This window comes from Cetorhinus maximus, chromosome 2, assembly GCF_964194155.1.
Source record: "Cetorhinus maximus chromosome 2, sCetMax3.hap1.1, whole genome shotgun sequence".
Lineage (NCBI taxonomy): Eukaryota > Metazoa > Chordata > Chondrichthyes > Lamniformes > Cetorhinidae > Cetorhinus > Cetorhinus maximus.
Genome location: NC_135880.1, coordinates 179,473,711 through 179,494,177, shown reverse-complemented (window position 1 = coordinate 179,494,177; position 20,467 = coordinate 179,473,711). Strand labels below are relative to the sequence as shown.

At 44.7% G+C, this 20,467-nt stretch overlaps 1 protein-coding gene across 5 annotated transcripts in view; it reads right to left on the bottom strand.

The window, feature by feature from the left end:
• Positions 1-20,467, bottom strand: part of apba1a (amyloid beta (A4) precursor protein-binding, family A, member 1a) — a 154,882-nt gene that overhangs the window by 59,590 nt on the left and 74,825 nt on the right. For all 5 annotated transcript variants that reach the window (XM_078529927.1, XM_078529926.1, XM_078529948.1 and 2 more), the window contains 2 exons: positions 14,399-14,503; positions 1,817-1,856 (listed from right to left, as the gene is read on the bottom strand). In XM_078529927.1, the coding sequence (XP_078386053.1) occupies positions 1,817-1,856; positions 14,399-14,503 (145 nt within the window). The remainder of the gene's footprint in view (positions 1-1,816; positions 1,857-14,398; positions 14,504-20,467) is intronic.

Genomic DNA, 20,467 nt, shown 5'->3' with positions numbered 1-20,467 from the left:
ACAGAAACAAGAATAGGCCATTTAGCCCATCAAACCTTTCTGGTCCTTCTATTTCTCTCTCCCTTGAGTTTCTCTAGCTTCACCTTAAAGGCATCTATTTTTTGTTGCTGGGCTAAGATTCTCTTCCACAGGTCTACATCTATGAAATCTTTTCCAGCTGAACTATTTATACAGTTCTCACACAGCAACAGTTTCCTTCCTTTATGCCTCTGTATATTTTAGAATTAACACTTCCTGGAAACAATGATTGTTCAGGAATATCATCAAGTGAACATTTGTTTCTTGATGAAGCCATTTAAAAAAGTGAACATTTTCTGTTTCTTTTTAATCTCCTCTCACCAGAATCCAACATGATCAAATCCTGGAAGAAGATACAAGACTTGCATTTCTATATCACCTTTGATAGTCTCAGGAAGTCCCAAAAGGGCTTTGGGGCCAATGAAGTGAAGTCACTGTTGTAATGTATGAAAGTGTGGCAATCTGTGCACAGCAAGCTCCCACAAACAGTGGTGTGGTTGTGACGAGATAATCTGTTTCTTTCTTTCTCCAATTGATGGTCGTGGGCTCTTTTGCATCCACCCATCATGCAATACGGGGATTAATACATAGTCAAAAAGACGGCACCTCAGACAGTACAGCATTCCCACAGCACTAGCACTGGGAGTGGAAGCCTAGATTTTGTGTTCAAGTATCTGAAGTGGCAATTGAACCAACATTCATTGGGGAAGGGGGACTGGCCTCCTTTTAAACCTTGGCTAACAGTCCGAAGAGAGAAACTGTCAGGTTTGTGCTGGGGTGGGGTGCCAAGGGGCAAGCACTTGAGTTTTTGTATTATTCATGTCAGGGGTGTGGGGGGTGTTGGGTGGGGGGGGTGGAGAGCAGTGTCGGGGGGCGGGGGGGGAACAGTGTCAGGGGGTGGGGGGGTGAGCAGTGTCAGGGGTTGGGGGGGTGAGCATTGTCGGGGGTGGGGGGGATTGAGCAGTGTTGGGAGGGTGAGCAGTGTTGGGGTGGGGGGAGTGAGCAGTGTTGGGGGGTGTGAGCAGTGTTGGGGGTGGGGGGTGAGCAGTGTTGGGGGTGGGGGGAGTGAGCAGTGTTGGGGGGGTGAGCAGTGTTGGGGGGGTGAGCAGTGTTGGGGGGGTGAGTAATTTTGGGGGTCTGGGTGGGGGTGAGCAGTGTTGGGGGTGTGGGGGGTGAGCAGTGTTGGGGGTGTGGGGGGGTGAGTAATTTTGGGGGTCTGGGTGGGGGTGAGCAGTGTTGGGGGTGTGGGGGGGTGATCAGTGTTTGGGGGGGGGTGAGCAGTGTTAAGGATTTGTTGTACTGCTCCCTCACTTAATCACTGCCATAAACCTGAGATTGACAGCTGGAGAGGGATTGAGTAAATATCTGGGTAAGTATAGGGCATCAAGTCCAACTCTCTGACACCAAGGTCAGTGTCAGAGATTGTCTCGGAGGGTTTGCACTGTGTAATTCAACCCACTGGAAGTTTAAACTTACTGAGTAAATACTACACATGGGCGCAGTTTGGGGCTTCCTCTGCACCCAACACATAACAACAACTAACGTCTCAACATTCACCACTCCACTGACAGAGGATCTGGGGCAATTCATCAAATACAGACAGAAATACAAAAATAGCAGGATGTCTGCAAGCTTCAAGATAATAAGGAGCAATTTCTGGTATCCAAAGCTCTGAAGCTGAAAAGTGAAACCAGGAATAATTCTCCAGGCTAAGGGCAAATAATCCCTTTCACGATCACAGTAATTGCAACATAAAAAGGCATCTGATTTGCTTTAAAATAATTAGAAAGCACCTTACCTTCAACGTAAGTGGGAAAGGAGGCCAAACATTTTCTTGACTGAAATTAAGACAGACACTGCTTCAGACACCATACACTAGGTTCCATGTAAACAATCACATCTTTCATCAAAAGCACTTTAATCCAACATGCTGACACCACTTCACATGCAGTATTAGAAACCCAATTGGTTTCACAGTCTTGAAAACTGCAGAGCAGGGTACATTTTCAAAATGTGTAGCATACTGAAGGCATGATTGATTTTTTTCGACAATTTAGTTTTAATTGAGGTGCATAAAATCATGAAGGACCGAGATAGAGTGGATAGAAAGGACCTATTTCCATTAGTAGAGAGGTCGATAACCAGGGAGCACAGATTTAATTAACTGATCGAAGGAGTAGAGGGGAGTTGAGTAGAATTTGTTTTCACACAGAGGGTGGTGGTGATCTCAAACTCACTCCTTGAAAGCCTCATCGCATTTAGCAAGTACTTGGATGTGCACTGGAGGTGCTGTAACCTATTGGACTACAGATCAAGAGCTAGAAGGTGGGATTAGACCGAATGGTTCCCCTGTGGCTGGCACAGACACAATGGGCTGAATGGCCCCTTTCTCTGCTGCAAATTCGGATGATTCTATGTTTAACTTACTAACTGGTCCTGGATTAATGCTAAAAAAAAAACCCCCACTGTGATCACTGACATGAAACGTTAACTCAGTTTTCTCTCTCCACAGATGCTGCCTGATCTGCTGAGTGTTTCCAGCATTTTCTTTTGACTATTGCACACGATCTGATCAAAGTTTCTCCAAGTTTGTGGCCTTTCAAAGCGTACAATCGTTGAAGTGTCAACGAAATTGAAATAAGGATGGAGCCATAAACAATAGGGATGTGGGAACAGGAGGAGGCCATACAGCTCCTCGAGCCCGTTCCAACATTCTGAAGACCATGGCTGGACTGTGACCCGATAACAGATATCCGTCATTGGCCAAAACAAAGTGCATAAAAAACTTTTGTGAAATGTTGATAAGTAAAACTAATTATATATCAAATACAGGGTGACCAGAGAGTAAAGGTTTAAGGTAGTTGGCAATAGAGTCTGAAGGGAGATGAGGAGAAATTGCTCTTTTGTTTTTTGCACAGCGAGTTGCTGTGCTCTGGAACACGCTGACTGAAAGGGCGGTGGAAGCAGATTCAATAGGAGCTTTCAAAAGGGAATTGGATAAACACTTGAAGAGGGAATAAACTGCAGGGCTATGGGCAAAGAACAGGGAAAGGGTCTCCTGCTCTATTCAGAACTTTACCTGGGCCTGAGTTTCACGCTCCGCCCGCTGACGGGATCTTAGGCAGGGGGAAGCGTGAAATAGAAGGAATGGGCTTCCGGCTGGGTTCCTACCCGCCCCGACCTCTCAGCGATTTTACGCTGGGGCGGGCCAGAGCTTGTGCAGCCCATCCGCCCTTTCCGCGATCGAGGCCCTTAAGTGGCCAATTATTGATCACTTAAGGGCCGTTTCCTGTCCAGCCTCAGAGGCTGGCGGGAGGATTTCCCGGGTATGGTAGGGGGATGCCCAAAAATGATCAAGCTTAGGCCTCAGGTGGGAAGGGGTGGATGGGGGTGGGGCAGGAGTGTGGGGGGGGGGGGATTGGCCAGCCAGCCGACATGAAAACCATGTCGGGGCCCAATTGCGGGCAGCTTCGCCATGGCTCCCGGGCTAGCCCGCCAGACAAGGGCAAAATTCTGCCCTACATGTTTCAATTAGATCACCTCTCATGGTCCTCAAACAAATTGATCAAGAAGAGAGTTACCTCTTCAAAGCTTCTGGTCCAATCTTTTGCTTCAGTTTCTCACCTTCCTAACGGCCAGTCATCACTTTGAGATTGATGGCTGTTTGGGGGGGGGGTGGGGGAGTGGGGGGTGGCAAAGGCATTCCAGGCCTCTTGTTTTGAGGGGCCAAACGGCCTACTCCTGCTCCTAACGTGCATATTTATATACAAGCATGTCACGAATGCTGGGCAAAACTGGCAGAGGTTCCAGTAGGGAAAGCCATCCCTGCGGGTGCAGTAATGACAGGGTGGGAGCGATTTGGAGAGCAGGCCCAGCTTAAACCTAGCCTCCCAGCAGAATCCTGTATCGGGGAGAGATTCATTTTGGCAGGGAGAATGTGGAGAGACAATATAAAGCAAAGGGAGAAACTCTAAAGGAGGTGCAGGAACAGAGGGACCTCGACGCATACATACCTAAGTCATTGAAGGTGTCAGGATATGTTGGGAGAGCAGTTAATAAAGCAAATACTATCTTAGGTTTTTATCAATAGGGGTATTGAGTACAAGAGTAAGGAGGTCATGTTAAACTTGTATTAGACAGTAGTTAGACCTCATCTGGAGTACTGAGTGCAGTCCTGGGCACCATACTTGAGGATGTGAAGGCATTGGAGAGACTACAGAGGAGATTCACAAGTATGATTCCTGGGATGAAGAACTGTAGCTATGAGGATAGATTGGAGAGGTTGGGTCTGTTTTCTTTGAAGAAAAGAAGGCTGAGAAGAGACTTGACAGAGGTATTCAAGATCATGAGGGGTATGGACAGGGCAAATAGTGAGAAACTGTTCCCACTCAAGAGAACATCAAGAACTAGAGGGCACAGATTCAAAATAATTGGCAAAAGGAGTAAATGTGATGTGAGGAAAAGTTTTTCACCAGAGGGTGGCTGGGGTCTGGAACAAACTTCCTGAAAGGGTGGTGGAGGCAGGTTCGATCGGGATATTCAAAAGGGATAAAAGCAAAATACTGCGGATGCTGGAAATCTGAAACAAAAACAGAAAATGCTGAAAAAACTCAGGTCTGACAGCATCTGTGGAGAGAGAAACAGAGTTAACGTTTCGAGTCCGTATGACCTTTCTTCAGAGCTCTGAAGAAGGGTCATAAGGACTCGAAACATTCACTCTGTTTCTCTCTCTACAGATACTTCTAGACCTGCTGAGTCATTCCGGCATTTTCTGTATTCAAAAGGGAACTGGATTGCTTCCTGAAGAGAGAGAATGTGCAAGGTTACAGGGATAAGGCAGGGGAGTGAAGCTAGGTGGAATGCTCTTTCAGCGATACAGTGCTATGCGCAAACTGGAGGAACAGCACCTCATCTTCCGACTAGGCACTTTACAGTCTCCCGGACTGAATATTGAGTTCAACAATTTCAGATCATGAACTCTCTCCTCCATCCCCACCCCATTTCCGATCCCCCTTTTTCCAATAATTTATCATTTTTTTACAAATATATTTTTCTTTTCCCTCCTATTTTTAAATTTATTTTGATCTATTGTTTCATCTCCACCTTTTAGCCCATTTCGATCCCTTCCCCCCTCCCCACCCCCACTAGGGCCATCTGCCACTAGCTTGTCCTGCTTGCTACCCTTAATGTCCCCATTAGCACATTCTTTAGATAATATCACCACCGTCAACACCCCTTTGTCCTTTTGTCTATGACATCTTTGGCAATCTCTTCTTGGCCTCCACCTATCACTGGCCCCCTATCGAGCTCTACCTGTCCCTCCCACCCCCCCCTCTACCAGCTTATATTTCATCTCGTTTCTATATTTTTTAGTTCTGATGAAGGGTCATACGGAGTCGAAATGTCAACTGTATCCCTCTCCGCAGATGCTGTCAGACCTGCTGAGTTTTTCCAGGTATTTTTGTTTTTGTTCTAGATTTCCAGCATCCGCAGTATTTTGCTTTTATTCCTACATAAACCCCTGGAGGAAGATGTATCCAGAATTAAGAAACTTCTGAAAAAGCGCGCCTTAGCAACAACTTGAGTTTACGGAACACCTTTAACGCAACTGGCCCTAAGCTCTGGAATTCCCTCCCTACACCTCTCCACCTCTTTCTCCTCCTTTAAGACGCTCCTTAAAACCTGCCGCTATGCACAGTGCCATATCTTGTAACATATTACATCTCTGTGAAGTGCATTGGGGTGCTTTTATTATGTTAAAGATGTGATATAAATGCAAGTAGTTGTTGTAATAAAATGTCTCCCAATGTCCTTACACAGGGGTGATTAGCAAACAAGACACTGAGCCACATAAGGAGATATGAGGGCAGATGACCAAAAGCTTGGTGAAAAAGGTAGGTTTTAAAAAGTGTCTTAACAGAAGGTGAGAGAGGTTGGGAGGCAGAGAGGTGTTGGGAGAGAATTCCAGAGTTTAGAGCCCAGGCAGCCAATGCTGGAGCGATTAAGAGCGGGGATGCACAGGAAGCTAGGACTGGCAGAGTGCAGAGATCTCTTGGGGGGAGGGGCGTGTAAGGCTGGAGGAAGTGATAGAGATAGGGAGATAGAGATATGCACATGGAAATGTACCAAACCGCAGAGTCAGAGCAGCAAGCCCTGTCCAGTCTCTCGGATAGAGCACGACGGGAGAATGGTGGATCCCAAAGAGAGGGGGAAAGGGAAAGCACTTTGGAATGTGCCATCAAACCAGGGTAGGGGCAAAATAAAAACCTACCCTCTTCTGAGATGACGTAACTTGGCCGTGCTTATTCAACTATACTGCGAGCTTGAGAGTTGCTGAAATCTGACTCCGTGTAAAACTGGAAGGAAATGGAACAGCTGGCTTGTCAGTGAAGAGCACTGTTCAATTATTGGGTTTGCAGCTACAAATAGCAGTGTTGCTGGTTTGACTCAGCAATACCGGCTAACACAATATCACACTGTACCTGCAAGCAGGATATCAGGCTGCAGTGGTTTTGGAATAAGGCTTCTGACGCATGTATATTAAAATGCTGGGCTGTCTAACTTTCCTTGAATGATTTGAAATGCATCATATTCACAGCAAAGGACGGACATGGGCCCTTTCCTCGGAGAAATCATTGCAGCCAATTCCATCCAAATTTTTTTTGACTTTACTTCTTCACGTATGCTGATTTACTTAGTGTACTTTTACAGCATTCAATTATATTCATTGATATTTTATTTTGAACTTAAATCTGTTCAATAAATAGAATAATACACTGGTACCATCCAGGAGGAGGCCATTCAGCCCAATGGGACTTTGCTAGCTCTTTCAAAGGGCAATCCTGTTAGCTCCCACTTCCCTATTCTGTCCTCACATCCTTTTCCCTCCTGAGTGGATACTTGACAGAGGTAGTCAAGATCCTGAGAGGTAGGGACAGGGTAAATAGTGAGAAACTGTGCCTACTCAAGAGAGCACAGATCCAAAATAATTGGCAAAAGGAGTAAATGTGATGCGAGGAAAGTTTTTTTCACCCAGAGGGTGGCTGGAGTCTGGAACGAATTTCCCGAGAGGGTGGTGAAGGCAGGTTTGATCAAGGTATTCAAAAGGGAATTGGATGGCTATCCGAAAAGAGGGAGTGTGCAAGGTTACAGGGATAAGGCAGGGGCGTGGGACTAGGCGGAATGCTCCTTCAGATAGCCAGTGCAGGCTGGATGGGCCGAATGGCCTCCTTCTGCATTGTAAAGATTCTGTGAAGTATTTATCCAACTCGCCACAGAAGTGTGGGGATTGAATTTACACCTACCATGCTATCAGGCAGTGTATTCCCAATCCTAGCCACCCGTCAGGTATAAAGCCTTTTCCTCATGTCGTCCCTGCTTCTTAAACCTGTGCCCTCTGGTTACTGCCTCTTCAGCCACTGAAAACAGTTTTATTTATTTACTCCATCTGAACCTTCATGATTTTAAACACCTCTATCAAATCTCATCTTAGCCTCCTCCGCTCTAGATATTTGATGAGCCGTGATCTCACTGAATGGCAGGACAGGCTTGAGTGGCTAAATGGTCTCCTCCTATTCCCATCCCCCTAAAAGAGGGTAATTTTGAGGAGAATAATTTTGAGGAGAATAATTTTGAGGAGAATAATTTTGAGGTCATTAAGTTAAACGGATAAATATATTCTCAGTATCTCGTCCTTGTATTGGGTCTGCATTCAGCTGTCTGATCTAGTTGTCAATTCCAACTTTGATGTCAAAAAATAAGATGGCAGTGTGCTGTTACCTACAGGAGAACTTAGAATCTTAGAGCACAGAAGGAGGCCATTAGGCCCATCGTGCCTCTGCTGGCTCTTTGAAAGGACTATTCAATTTTATCCAGTGCATCAGTTTTCTCCACATAACCCTGCAAATTAATGTTCTTTAACTACATGTTTAGTGGCCTTTTAAAAGTTCCTATGGAATCTGATTCCACCACCCTTTCAGATCATGCGTTCCAGGTCTCTGGGTAAAGAAATTTCTCCTCATTTTCCCTCTAGTTCTTTTGCCAATTATTTTGCCAAATATAACCTTTGGTTACGGACCCACTTGTCAAAGCAAACAGTTCCTCCGTAACTGTGCTATCAAAACTCCTCAATTTTGAGCACCTCTAATGGGCTCCCTTAAACTTCTCTGTTTTTTTATTCATTCATGTGATGTGGGCATCGCTGGCTAGACCAGCATTTATTGTCCATCCCTAATTGCCCTTGAGAAGGTGGTGGTGAGCTGCCTTTTTGAACCGCTGCAGTCCATGTGGTGTAGGTACACCCACAGTGCTGTTAGGGAGGGAGTTCCAGGATTTTGACCCAGTGACAGTGAAGGAACGGCGATATATTTCCAAGTCAAGATGGTGAGTGGTTTGGAGGGGAACTTCCAGGTGGTGGAGTTCCCATGTGTCTGCTGCCCTTGTCCTTCTAGATGGTAGTGGTCGTGGGTTTGGAAGGTGCTGTCTAAGGAGCCTTGGTGAGTTCTTGCAGTGCATCTTGTAGATGGTACACACTGCTGCTACTGTGTGTCAGTGGTGGAGGGAGTGAATGTTTGTGGATGGGGTGCCAATCAAGCAGGGCTGCTTTGTCCTGGTAAACCTCCTCTCCAAGGCCTTTACATCTTTCACAAAGTGTGAAGACCAGGATTATAGACAATTAGATAAAGTTTGGGAAGTGGCAAGAACACAGGGCAAAAAACAACATAAGAATGTGATTGTGCCCGAATAGGGCAATTTTTCAAAGCTAGGGAGGCAGGGGAAGATATCGGTCTTGCAGTACACAGATCTTTAAAAACCACTGGTGAGTGGTTAACAAGGGGGTCAAAATTTAGGATGAATCCTTAAAGTTTAAAGGAAGAGGTTAAAAGATTTATTTTTACACAAAGGACTGTTGCAATATGTTTCATATTCTCCCAAGAGGTTACTGAAGCTGAGTCACATGCAATGTTTCATAGATATTCCAAAAAAAACCACAGAAGCAGAAAAAGCATGGGAAATGGGAATAAACCAATAGCTCATTGGAACCAAAACTGTGTAATGGGCCAAATGGCCATCTTTGCAGACTGAATTTTTTTTTTATATATAGTTCCACAATCTCTGACGGACAAACCCTATTGATCCACTGTTTGTGCATTATTACAAAAAGGGATAGCTTTCTTTACAGGGAATAAACCTCATAACCAGTTAAGATGTTAATATAGAAGAGATCAGAATCGTGGTTTGTTGCAGGGAGCCCTGTAATACTCCAGGCACGTGGCTGATCTTTCAGCAAGAACTGAGGAGGGGGTAGACGGCGGGGGGGATGTAGCGTCAAGGTTTGAGGAGCAGACTGGGCTTAAGGTCGTGGAAAATAACTCCGATCCATGGCTGAGCTGATTAAATCGATCGAGTTGATCACATAACAGTTAAGCTGGTGGTCTTGTATGTGGCATCCATTTTAAAAGGCTGTTTGGTAGTACATAGCTTGAGTATTGCTGAAAAAGGAACATTTTTTGTCAAAACTTTTCACCTTGCACTCATCAGGACTATTTGCAAGAATACCAATGTAAGGGAAACAACAATTTAATCAGCTCAGCCATTGATCGGAATAAATTTCCCTGGCCTTAAGCCCAATCTGCTTCTTCAACCTTGTTTGGTTGGCAAGTGGACTCTGTCAACTGGCAAGCTAACTGTCAGTCATCATCAACTGGTACATTCTCCATGGCAACGCCTCTGCCAATCAGAGTCCACTTGTCAACCAATCAGCACTCTCTTCTCGTACAATATAAACTTGTCGTTTCCCTTACATTTGGTATTCTTGTGAATTGTCCTGATGAGTGCGAGATGAAAAGCTTCGACAAAAAAAGTCTCTTTTTTCAGCATTATATTTTAAAAATGAAGGTCTTCTCAGCTGCCCAAGCCCATTGCAGAGAGATGGCCTTGAAAAACTGTACGTCACAATCTGTACAACTGTAGGCGTAGAACACAGATTCATCCTCAGGACATGGGTGTCGCTGGCAAGGTCAGTATTTATTGCCCATCACTAGCTGCTGGGCTTTGATACAACTGAGCGGCTTGCATGGCCAATTCAAAAGGGCAGCTAAGAGCCAACCCTAGAGCGAGGCTGCATTCACATGTAGGCCAGATCGGGTAAAGGTGGCAGATTTCCTTCCCTAAAGAGACATCAGTGAAACCAGTTGGGTTTTTAATGACAATCTGACAGAATGTGCAGAATAATGTACCACTTCCATTATCATGTGGAAAAATCAATGTAAACACGGTTTATATTTGCTGCACGTCACGATTTTGACATGGGCAGGAAAATGCCTGCCAAGGAAGCTGCCGGCCACATCTGTACACAATACCCCTCGACCCACCGAGCGAGCACAATCAAGACAATCGGGTCAAAGGAAAGAAAAAGTATAAAAGGTTTGGAGAAAACTACACCCATCCATTGTAAAGTAGGTGTGAAATACTTACCTGAGCCTTTATTAGAGAAGGCAATGATCAAAAAAAAGGAGAAAACAGCATTAAATTGATGTGACGTTCTTAGCACAGTATGATTCAGGGCAGCATACGTTAAAGATTAGGCCGTCAATCCACACCACCTACAAGTCCCTCGGCTATGCACCATTCCTGCAGCTAATGCACCGTCACACTTTCATCCCCAGTATAACATTTCCAGTCACTTCATGTTCTCATTTTAGGAGCAAGCATGCAAATTATTAGGAAGATGACAAATCATAAAACTACTCAAGTGAAATTCTAAAGTTCACAGGAAGCATTGACTGATCACTTTGAGTAGCAAATCATTTCAAAGCAAACAGAAACCTCTTCACTTTGAAGGCAGCGAGCAGTCCAAACCACAAACACCAAGAGCATAGACTTCTAACACACTCCCTCAACAGCTGGGCTGGATCTTGACTGGGACTGGGGGCAGAGATCATATCCTATAACAGTGTCTTTCTCGATCAGACTAGCTCCACACGATCTTCTGGGCAGGCTACTGATAGCCTGAGGAAGGGTGCAGAGGAATTTTCCCTTATTGGCCCTGGGACTGGAGCCTCTCACAGGATAATATGCGGCTGCGGCTGAGGGGGGGTGGGGGATGGGATGGCGGCTAAACATTAAGTCATGGCGCATCGTCCTTTACAGCGCATGGGGTGGGGGGCAGGTTTGATGAACTAGTCGGGTGTTTTCCTGCCTTTTGTCCTCGTACGCATTTAGACAATTGCGCGCACCCATTGGCGGGTTACTTTCAATAAATTTGGTTTGCAATTTATTGACTCAAAGGCACTGGTGAAATTGGGCGACAACATTAAAGTCCTGCAGCATCTGCGAGGTTACATGGGCTTCCCCATTGGCCTAGAGCTGAGTGGACCTGGAATCTGACACCTGGCTTGTCCTTAGCTAACTGATTTTAAATGAGCGACAGTCAGGGTTTACAACTGCATGCCAGGTTTGGAAAGGAAAACTAAAAAAAAAGAGACATGCTTTGGAACCTATTCAGTGTGCATTCATCATCAGGACAGATGCAAGAATGCCAAATTTTTAAGAGAGCAAAAAATTATACTGCATGAAAAAAGGGTGCTGGTTATCAGTCAGGTTTGCAACGTGGCTCACCTAAACTTGCTAGAGGCCACATATATTCATAGGCAGGGACCTGTTCTCTGCAGGCAAAAGGAACATGTCCAAGCATTGTGCCTCTTTTGAATTAAACAAAGAGTCCCTGGTGCGTTCTTCATGGCAACATCTTGACCAGAGCCCACTTGCCAACCAATCAGCACCCCTTTTCCAATGTAGTATAAATTGTTGTTCCCTTTGAAATTTGGTATTCTTGCACCTGTCCTGATGAGTGCAAGACGAAAAGCTTGGACAGCATGTCTCTTTTTTCAGAACTTGAGTATTGCTGAACTACCAAGCGGCCATTTGAAAATTAAAAGGTGCTCAAGAGTTCTTGGTCCTGAGGGTTGCCCAGGGAACCCACCCCTGTCAGGAAATGTGCTCACGCATGCGTGTATACTCACATGCGCATGCACATTTAGTGAGGAGAGGAGAGGATCAGACTGGCCTTGTTACTGTCCTCCACCACTGATTAGCTCGCTGGCACTTCCTGAAGTGGTTCACTTACTGAATAGAATGGCCACTTTGTGTGATTACTTGCCATGTAAGTGGACTCCAATAAGGGAGACAGTTCCTTCAGAAGAGGAGCGGGCGAGGGCAGATTGTCGGGGGGGGGGAAAAAAAGTAATTAGCAAAGTTGTATAATTGCTTACCAGCAGCAGTTACAATTCTGGTCGCTGTCCTCATACCATTTCCCCATGGCTCTTAAATTTTAACTTGATTATCACATGCAATAACCAAAAGTTACACAATTTCACAAAGTTTGATCATGACAAATACTTCTAAGCAATGCAAGATTCAACAAAATATCAATCCCAAAGGCAAATATCTATGCACCTATATTGAAAAGAGAAACTTACTTCTGCTTTTTTGTTTCCTAAGAGTTTGCTTTAAGCACAGTTATAGAGTCATAGAATTGTACAGGTGCTATTTTGAAGGTGTTGCGACAACCATAACTTGCATTTATATAGCACCTTTAACGGCATAAATGTCTCAAGGTACTTCACAGGAGCAATTATCAGACAAAATTTGACAGTGAGCCACCGGAGGAGATATTAGGACAGATGGCCAAAAGCTTGGTCAAAAAGGTAGGTTTTATGGAGGGCCTGAGAGGTGGGCACGTTTAGGGAGGAAAATACAGAGCTTAAGGTCTAAGCAGCTGTAGGCATGGATGCCAATGGTAAAATAATTAAAACCGGCGATGTGTAAGAGGCCAGAATTAGAGGGGAGCAGATATCTCAAGAGGGTTGCAGGGCTGGAGGAGATTACAGAGATAGGGAGAGGTGAGAACATGGAGGAACTTGAGCACAAGGGTGAGAATTTTGGAATTGAGATACCGTTGGACTGGGAGTCAGTATAGATCAGCAAGTACAGTGGGGAACAGGACTTGGTGCAAGTTAGGGTAGAGGCAGCATAGTATTTTGAGCTCATGTTTATGGAGGGTGGGAGATGGGAGACAGGCCAGAACATTGGGATAGTCAAGGTTAGGCATAACTATGGCTTAAAGGGGATTTCAGAAGCAGATGAGCTGGGCAGGGGTAGAGGCAGGCGATGTTACATATGGTCCTGGTGGCGATGTAGAAATGTGATCGAAACCTTATCTCGGGGTCAATTATGACCCTAAGGTGAGCTCAGTCTCAGTTGCTTGGGATAGGGATGGAGTCGGTGGCTAGGGAATCAAGTTTGTGACAGGAACTAAAGACAAGGGTTTCTGTCTTCCCAATAGTTAGTCAAAGGAGATTTCCAATACTGGATGTTGGCTATGCAGCCTGATAATTTAGCAATAGTGGAGGAGCTGAGCGAGGTGATGGTGAGGTAGAGCTGGGTGTCATCAGTGTACATGTGAGAACTGAATTAAAAGCAAAATACTACGGATGCTGCAAATCTGAAACAAAGACAGAAAATGCTGGAAAAACTCAGCCGGTCTGAGCATCTGCGGAGAGAGAAAAACAAAGTTAACATTTCGAGTCTGCTCTGAAGAAGAGTCATATGGACTCGAAACGTTAACTTTGTTTTTCTCTCTCCACAGATGCTGCCAGACCGGCTGAGTTTTTTTCAGCATTTTCTGTTTTTGAGAGAGAACTGAAGTTGTGTTTTCAGATGATGTCACCGAGGGGCAGCATGTGAATGAGAAATAGGAGGGGAGGGGGGTGAGGCAAAGATAGATCCTTGAAGGACACCAGACGTAACTGTGTGACAGTGGGAAGAGAAGCCATTGTGGATAATCTCGGATTGATAGCTAAGAATGGAACCAGGTGAGAGTATATGGATGACAGTGGAGAGACATTGGAGGAGGATGGTGCAGTCAACAGTGTCAAAGGCTGCAGACAGGTCAAGAAGGATGAGGAGGGAAGGTTAACCTTTGTCACAGTCGACAGGATGTCACAACAGCTGTGCCTGTACCTGTGGCAGCGGCCGAAACCTGGCTGGAGGGATTCAAACATGGCGTTCCAGGAAAGACGGACATGGATTTGGGATGTGACCACATGTTCACGGGCTATGGAGAAGAATGGGAGGCTGGAGATGGGATGGTACTTAGGTGGAGGGGGTTGAAGGGTTGTTTTTTTTTTGAGGAGAGGGATGATAACGGCTGATTTAAAGGAGAGAGGGGCAATACCCGACGAGAGAACCATTAACAATATCGGCTAAATAAAATCTTCACAGCAAAAAGGTGTAACTTGGGGGTTCGGGGGTACAGGAAAAGTCAATGGTGAGGCCCTGATTGCAAAATGAACTCAGCGTTGCCAATTGGAGTGTGTACCTCTCGATTTGCTGAGGTTTCTGCTGCATCATGTATGTCAGGTCGATGCTGCGTCATAGATGATTCTGCACCTCGGGGGGAAGAGGAACCAGGTGAGGCTGATTGCTGAAAATAGGGTGGGAGAGGGAGGAGAAAAAAATAAAACACATTTACAAAACTTTGCTCACATCACAGCGACACCAACGATTCAGACGGAAATTTCCTGGCGGTGCCTAAAACACACTTGGAAGAAATCGCCGAACTTTTGAAACCACAGGAATCATTCCCATTAAAACACGCACTTGGGTTAATAAAAATAGCAACTGAATATTTGTATAAAAAACCAACTTGAGAACAGATGCCATTTGGACAAAATTTAGTCATTGCTTGCTTCAGAATTTTCTGATAACATCCCCTTAAAACTTTGCAAACCAAGCAAAAGAAAAAACACACTTGTTTCATTGATTGTAATATTCGTGAGCAGAATTATTATTGAAAATTGCTCAGTTACTGCTTGCACCTTCTGTCCTTAATTGCAATAAATTTCAAAACAACATCCCTGGGAAGAAAGAAGATAAAATCACAAGTGTTAAAGTGCGTAAAGTCTGCTGGTTCTCAGAGCCCTCCAATCCTGACAAACCTCTTCATCCTGATAATCCCCTGGGAAGACCCAGAAGTTTTCCATTCCGTTTACAGTCGAGGTCCCCTTCTCTTTGCCCCTAATTATCTCTCCTGCTGCTCCTGCCGATTGAAGTGCGTTGTGTCCTGGGATGGGCAGACAACTATCTGGTGTCACCGGGCGTTTCGATCCTCAAGCTAACATGACTTGTAATGGGATAACCCGTAACCTGTCAGGTTTCACATCAACAAGATTTAACCCTGCACTAACTTCCCATGCCTTCGATGAAAGGAGCAATTCCAATTAGACAGAATTTCAGCACACAAACAAGCTAGTCGCAGTTATTTTCTTCACTACTTACATTAATGATAATGATGCTCAAACATTGCTATTTTCAGGCTGAATTTACCCTCCATGTTGCTTTAAGAACAGGCAGGATTTTGATGTTAATTGGGAGCATTGGACTTAATAGTATCAAAGACCCACACAGCACAGGAGGTCATTCATCCCATCGTATCTATACTAGCTCTTTTCCGGAGCAATTCAAAATTCATCTCAGTGTTCCACACCTTCTGCTCCCAAACCTTGTATCTTTGCCTGCTTCAAATATTTACCCAATCTTCACTTATAAGGTCAGTCGCTTAGTCCAGCCAACTATTTCGTGCTGTGCGCATCATCAAACTGATCAGCATCCCAGTAAAAATCTGAGGTTTTCAAATTGTACTGCAGTCAATGTTTCACAGTATTCTCTCATGTGCAGAACGTGCACTTTTAGAAACAAAGGAAACACTTGCATTTATATAGCACATTTCACAACATCAGGATATCCCAAAGCATTTCAAGCTAATTAAATATTTTTTTTTAAAGTGTGGTTACTGTTGTAATGTAGGAAAAGCAGCAGCTAATTTGAGCACAGCAAGATTCCACAAAACAGCAACTATAATGACGAAGTAATCTGTTTAAGTGATGTTGTTTGTGGGGTAAATATTGTCCAGGAAACTGGGGATGGGGCAATTTCCCTGCTCTTCTTCAAAATAGTGGCTGTGGGATTTTTACACCCAATTAAGTGGGCTTGTGAGGCCTTAGTTTAACGCCTCACCTGACCGTGCAGCACTCCCTCAGTGCCGCACTGGGACCTGTCAGCTTGGATTGTGTGCTCAAGTCTCGGGTGGGTCTCGAACCCACAACCTTCTGAGTCCGGGTTGCTAGGGCTGCACGCTGAGCCATAGCTTGAAGCTGATTGTAAACATGGAAAGGAATTCTTTAACCAACTTATTTCTTCTGTCACTGGGTGTGGTCTTCTCCAGATAAATCAGCCCTAGTGGCCAGTGAACTTTGCAAGCTGTTAACTCCAGTGTCATCAACACTTCTTAATCACACACCTCCAAATGATGCTAAGGGCGGATTACACCATCAAATTTAACCTAATTTATTCTGGTCTCGAGTCGTCTTGTGATCTCGCCTCTCCCTCTGCAGCTTCCTCGTGCCCTAGAACCCTCCAAGATCTCTGCACTCCTCCAATTCTGGCCTCGTGCGCATCCCCAGTTTTAATCGCACCACCGTTGGCGACCGTGTCCGGACCCTTAAGCTCTGGAATTCCCTCCCCAAAACTCTCTTGACTCTTTCTTCTACTCTAAGACGCTCCTTACAACCTACCTCTTTTTGACCAAGCTTTTGGTCACCTGTCCTAAAAATCTCATGAGGCTTGGGGGTCAAATTTTTGTTCGACGACACTCCTGTAAAAGATGCTTTGCTACATGGGAAGAGCGATGTAAATAAAACTCGTCTCGCAGTTAGGAGGGTGGAATTCCACGGCCTTAACTTTAAACAGGCATTTCTAAAGATATTTATTTCCAAATGGAGGCGACAAAGTTGAAACAAAAAACGGTCCTCAGTGGGTTAAACATTGGGTTCCATAATCGGATGCAGCAAAGTGTGCAAAACACATCGAGATGCTCTATTAATAATGAATGAAAGGTTCAGCTCAAAAAGCGGTTCTCAACTGTCGAACCCGCCACTCAGCTTTTTTTGAAAAAGACCCCTCTTCCCTTTCAAACATGATCTAGCTCACTTGAAAGCACAGCCACGCCAGACCAGGCCAAATTTTTTGATTTAACAAAACACGAGCAGAAGGAGCCCCTTCACTCCTCTGACCCAAGGCCTGGCTGTGTTTCACTGCATTCTGGTTAGTAGACACCTACTTAATTATTGAAAGAACAGCTCAGTTGGTGACTGGCATGAATAAACCATCGACTGGAAAAAGTGCTGGACAAAGATGACAAATGACTGAGGCAGCATTTTAATGTAATCAAGCCGCTGGTAAATAATTTCTGACAACCCCGCTAATTTTTAAAAAAATAAACAAATTCTTTAACGCAATATGTATTCCTGGATAAAACTCAGCCCTTTTGAGTGCTCACAGGGGGTAAATTCCCCGGACACAACCCCTCAATATGCTTTTCAATGATAAAAAGAAATAAATTGAAATAAATTATCTCACCAAATAGTCTACACTCATCATCCAGAATCAATCCTCACCGCATTCAAAGGAGGGGGTTTGGAAACGCATCAAGAACCCAGGCCTGTCAAAGGATTGGCATATCTCACCATCTAACCCTGGACTATGTGTTCAAGAGTCTGCCCGTTGCCCACGGTGGGTTAAAAAGATGACAAATTTTAGTAATTTTTAATATAGGTTGACTAAATCAAGCACGTAATTAGATCTGGAAATTGGGAAATGGATCCACCACAGCACACGGTTAAGGACTTGCAGGAATATTCCTTTAAATAGGAATGTTTGGAATTCTCTACCCTGTGGAGCTGGGATGCTAAAAGCAAAATACTGCGGATGCTGTAAATCTGAAACAAAAACAGAAAATGCTGGAAAAGCTCGGCAGGTCTGGCAGCCTCTGTGGAGAGAGAAACAGAGTTAACGTTTCGAGTCCATATGACCCTTCCTCAGAGCTCTGAAGAAGAGTCATGTGGACTCGGAGTTGGGGTGCTGTTGTTTAGTCCATTCAAGACTGTGACCGATAGATGTTTGGGCACTGCGGGTGTTGAGAGATGTGAGAAAAGGTTATTTGTGGTAGAAGCGCTGCCGTGATCTTACTGAATGGCAGAGCGGACTCGAGGGACTTGGTATGGCCAGCTCCATCTCCTAATTCTTACGTTCTTATAACGACAGTGATATAACACAGGAGGTCATCATTTGGCCTGTCGTGTGTGTGCTGGCATTTTGAACGAGCTATCCAGTTAACCCCACACACCCTGCTCTCCCCCCTACAGATCTCCCATAGATGTGGTTATAGGATCTATACAGTCTGTGTTATAAGGCCTCATTGTCCAGCAACGCGTTACCCTTTATAATGACTGAATTGTTTGTTACTCTTGCATCTGCTTGTCTCATACTTCATACTGTACTAACCCACTGGCCAGTTAATCATTCTCCCTCTCAGCCATTCACCATCTCTCGCCCCCTTCAAACTAAAAATAACTTCAGACAGCAGTAAAGCTGGCTAAGAGAAAACAAAACATACCCCACTACATGACAACCACAAATCGAAGAGACAGGGCTGGGAGATATGGAATAGTTTATTGAAAGCAACAGTAATTAAGAATGTTTCCTTGCTAGCCGATCAAAGGGAACAATGCTACTTATCCCATTTCTTAAAAGAAGAGAGGTTTTAAGGCATTCAGGGTTTTAAATTCCTCAAGATAAAAGCAAAATACTGCGGATGCTGGAAATCTGAAACAAAAACAAAAATAGCTGGAAAAACTCAGCAGGTCTGACAGCATCTGTGGAGAGGAACACAGTTGACGTTTCGAGTCCATATGGCTCTTCATCAGAGCTCATGAAGAGTCATACGGACTCGAAACGTCAACTGTGTTCCTCTCCGCAGATGCTGTCAGACCAGCTGAGTTTTCCCAGCTACTTCTGTTTTTATTTTAAATTCCTCGGTGGCTTTGCCCCTTTGTACCTGTAACTTCCTTCAGCCCTACAACCCTCTGTGATCTCTGCAGTCCTCCAATCCTGGCTCACCAGAATTTGGTACACATAATGGAATGCCAAGATTGGGAGACTTCGAGGGACCTAGACCCCCCAGCCTGATTAATTTTCCATCTTGTCCCTTTTGATGTCAGCCTGGTTCAAAAGGCAAATGAAAACATTTGAGAGATCTATTCAACTCGTCTCACTCCCCCTCCCTGCTCGTTCCCCAGAACAAAATTTTACCTTTTCAAATCCATTCCCTTGTGAAAGTTACCAGTAAATCCGCTTCCATCAGCCTTTATGAGCAGTGCATTCCAGATCACAACTCCCTGCTAAACTAAATTCCCCGTCTCCTCTCCTGTTCTTTTGCCGATCATCTGGGAACAGATTCTCCCCTTCGGAGTCAGAAAACTCTGGGTTTGAGTCCCACTCAAGAGCTCAATTAGCAGAAAGATGTTGGAAAAGTGGAGATCAATGTACCAGGGCTAAATTTGTAAGTGATTTAGGGGATCCAGAAGGCCCTAGAAGAAGGTGAATGCGATGAGTTTCTGACAACTCCAATTCATTACGGCTCCTCTTAAAACTGAAAATTAACCTCACGCCAAGCATTTACTGAAGACAAGTCTCCAGAGATTTAATCTGCCAGTGACTACTTTGTATGGTCATATTTTTATGACACCGTCTGCATGTTTTTCAAATTCATTAATAATTTGAAAGGTGTGCCCTATATCTTTGTTTGATATCATAATTAATTATTCACCAAGAATCCTATTACCTCCTGCTCCAATCCTTACCAAAGCACCAGGGATTCTGTCCCAAAGTACCAGCACCTGTACTCAGAAAAAATAGGAGGAGCCATTCGGCCCCTCGAACCCGCTCCACCATTTGATAGGATCGGGGCTGACGTTTGCCCTCAACTCTACTTCTCCGCCCTATCCCCATAACCACATCATGATGCTTGGTAAGGTGCTGCTGCTGCTTGTAGCTACTCTTATCAGGAGATCTGCTGTCATGGTAGGTCACACTCGTCTGTCTTGCACCATCCTCACATGCCCACTGCAGCTCATCTCCAACTATGGGAAGGTTGACCCCTCTTTCTGCTGCCCTCCTCTTTGCCCTTCTAGCAGAGATCTCTGTAGCTTTCCAGCTCTGATCAAATGGCTGAAATATGGACATTTTCTTTTCTGGATGTCACTTTTAAGAGTTCCTTTTGCTCTTACAATTTCAAGCATCTCTTCATTGGTCTTATAGTCTGTGTATGGCATTTTTAGCCTACATCTTGGCATCCACATTTCAAAGGCCTCTATTTTCTTCCAGAGATCTTTATTTATTGTCCAGGTTTCTGAGGCAGACAGCAAAGTGGACAGAGTGCAGCATCTTATGATTTTTTTCCTTTTCACGAGCTTGAGATTTCCTGTTATTAACACATCCTTCATCTTCAGAAAATTACCTTTGGCTATCTCTGACGTTCTTCTGACTTCTG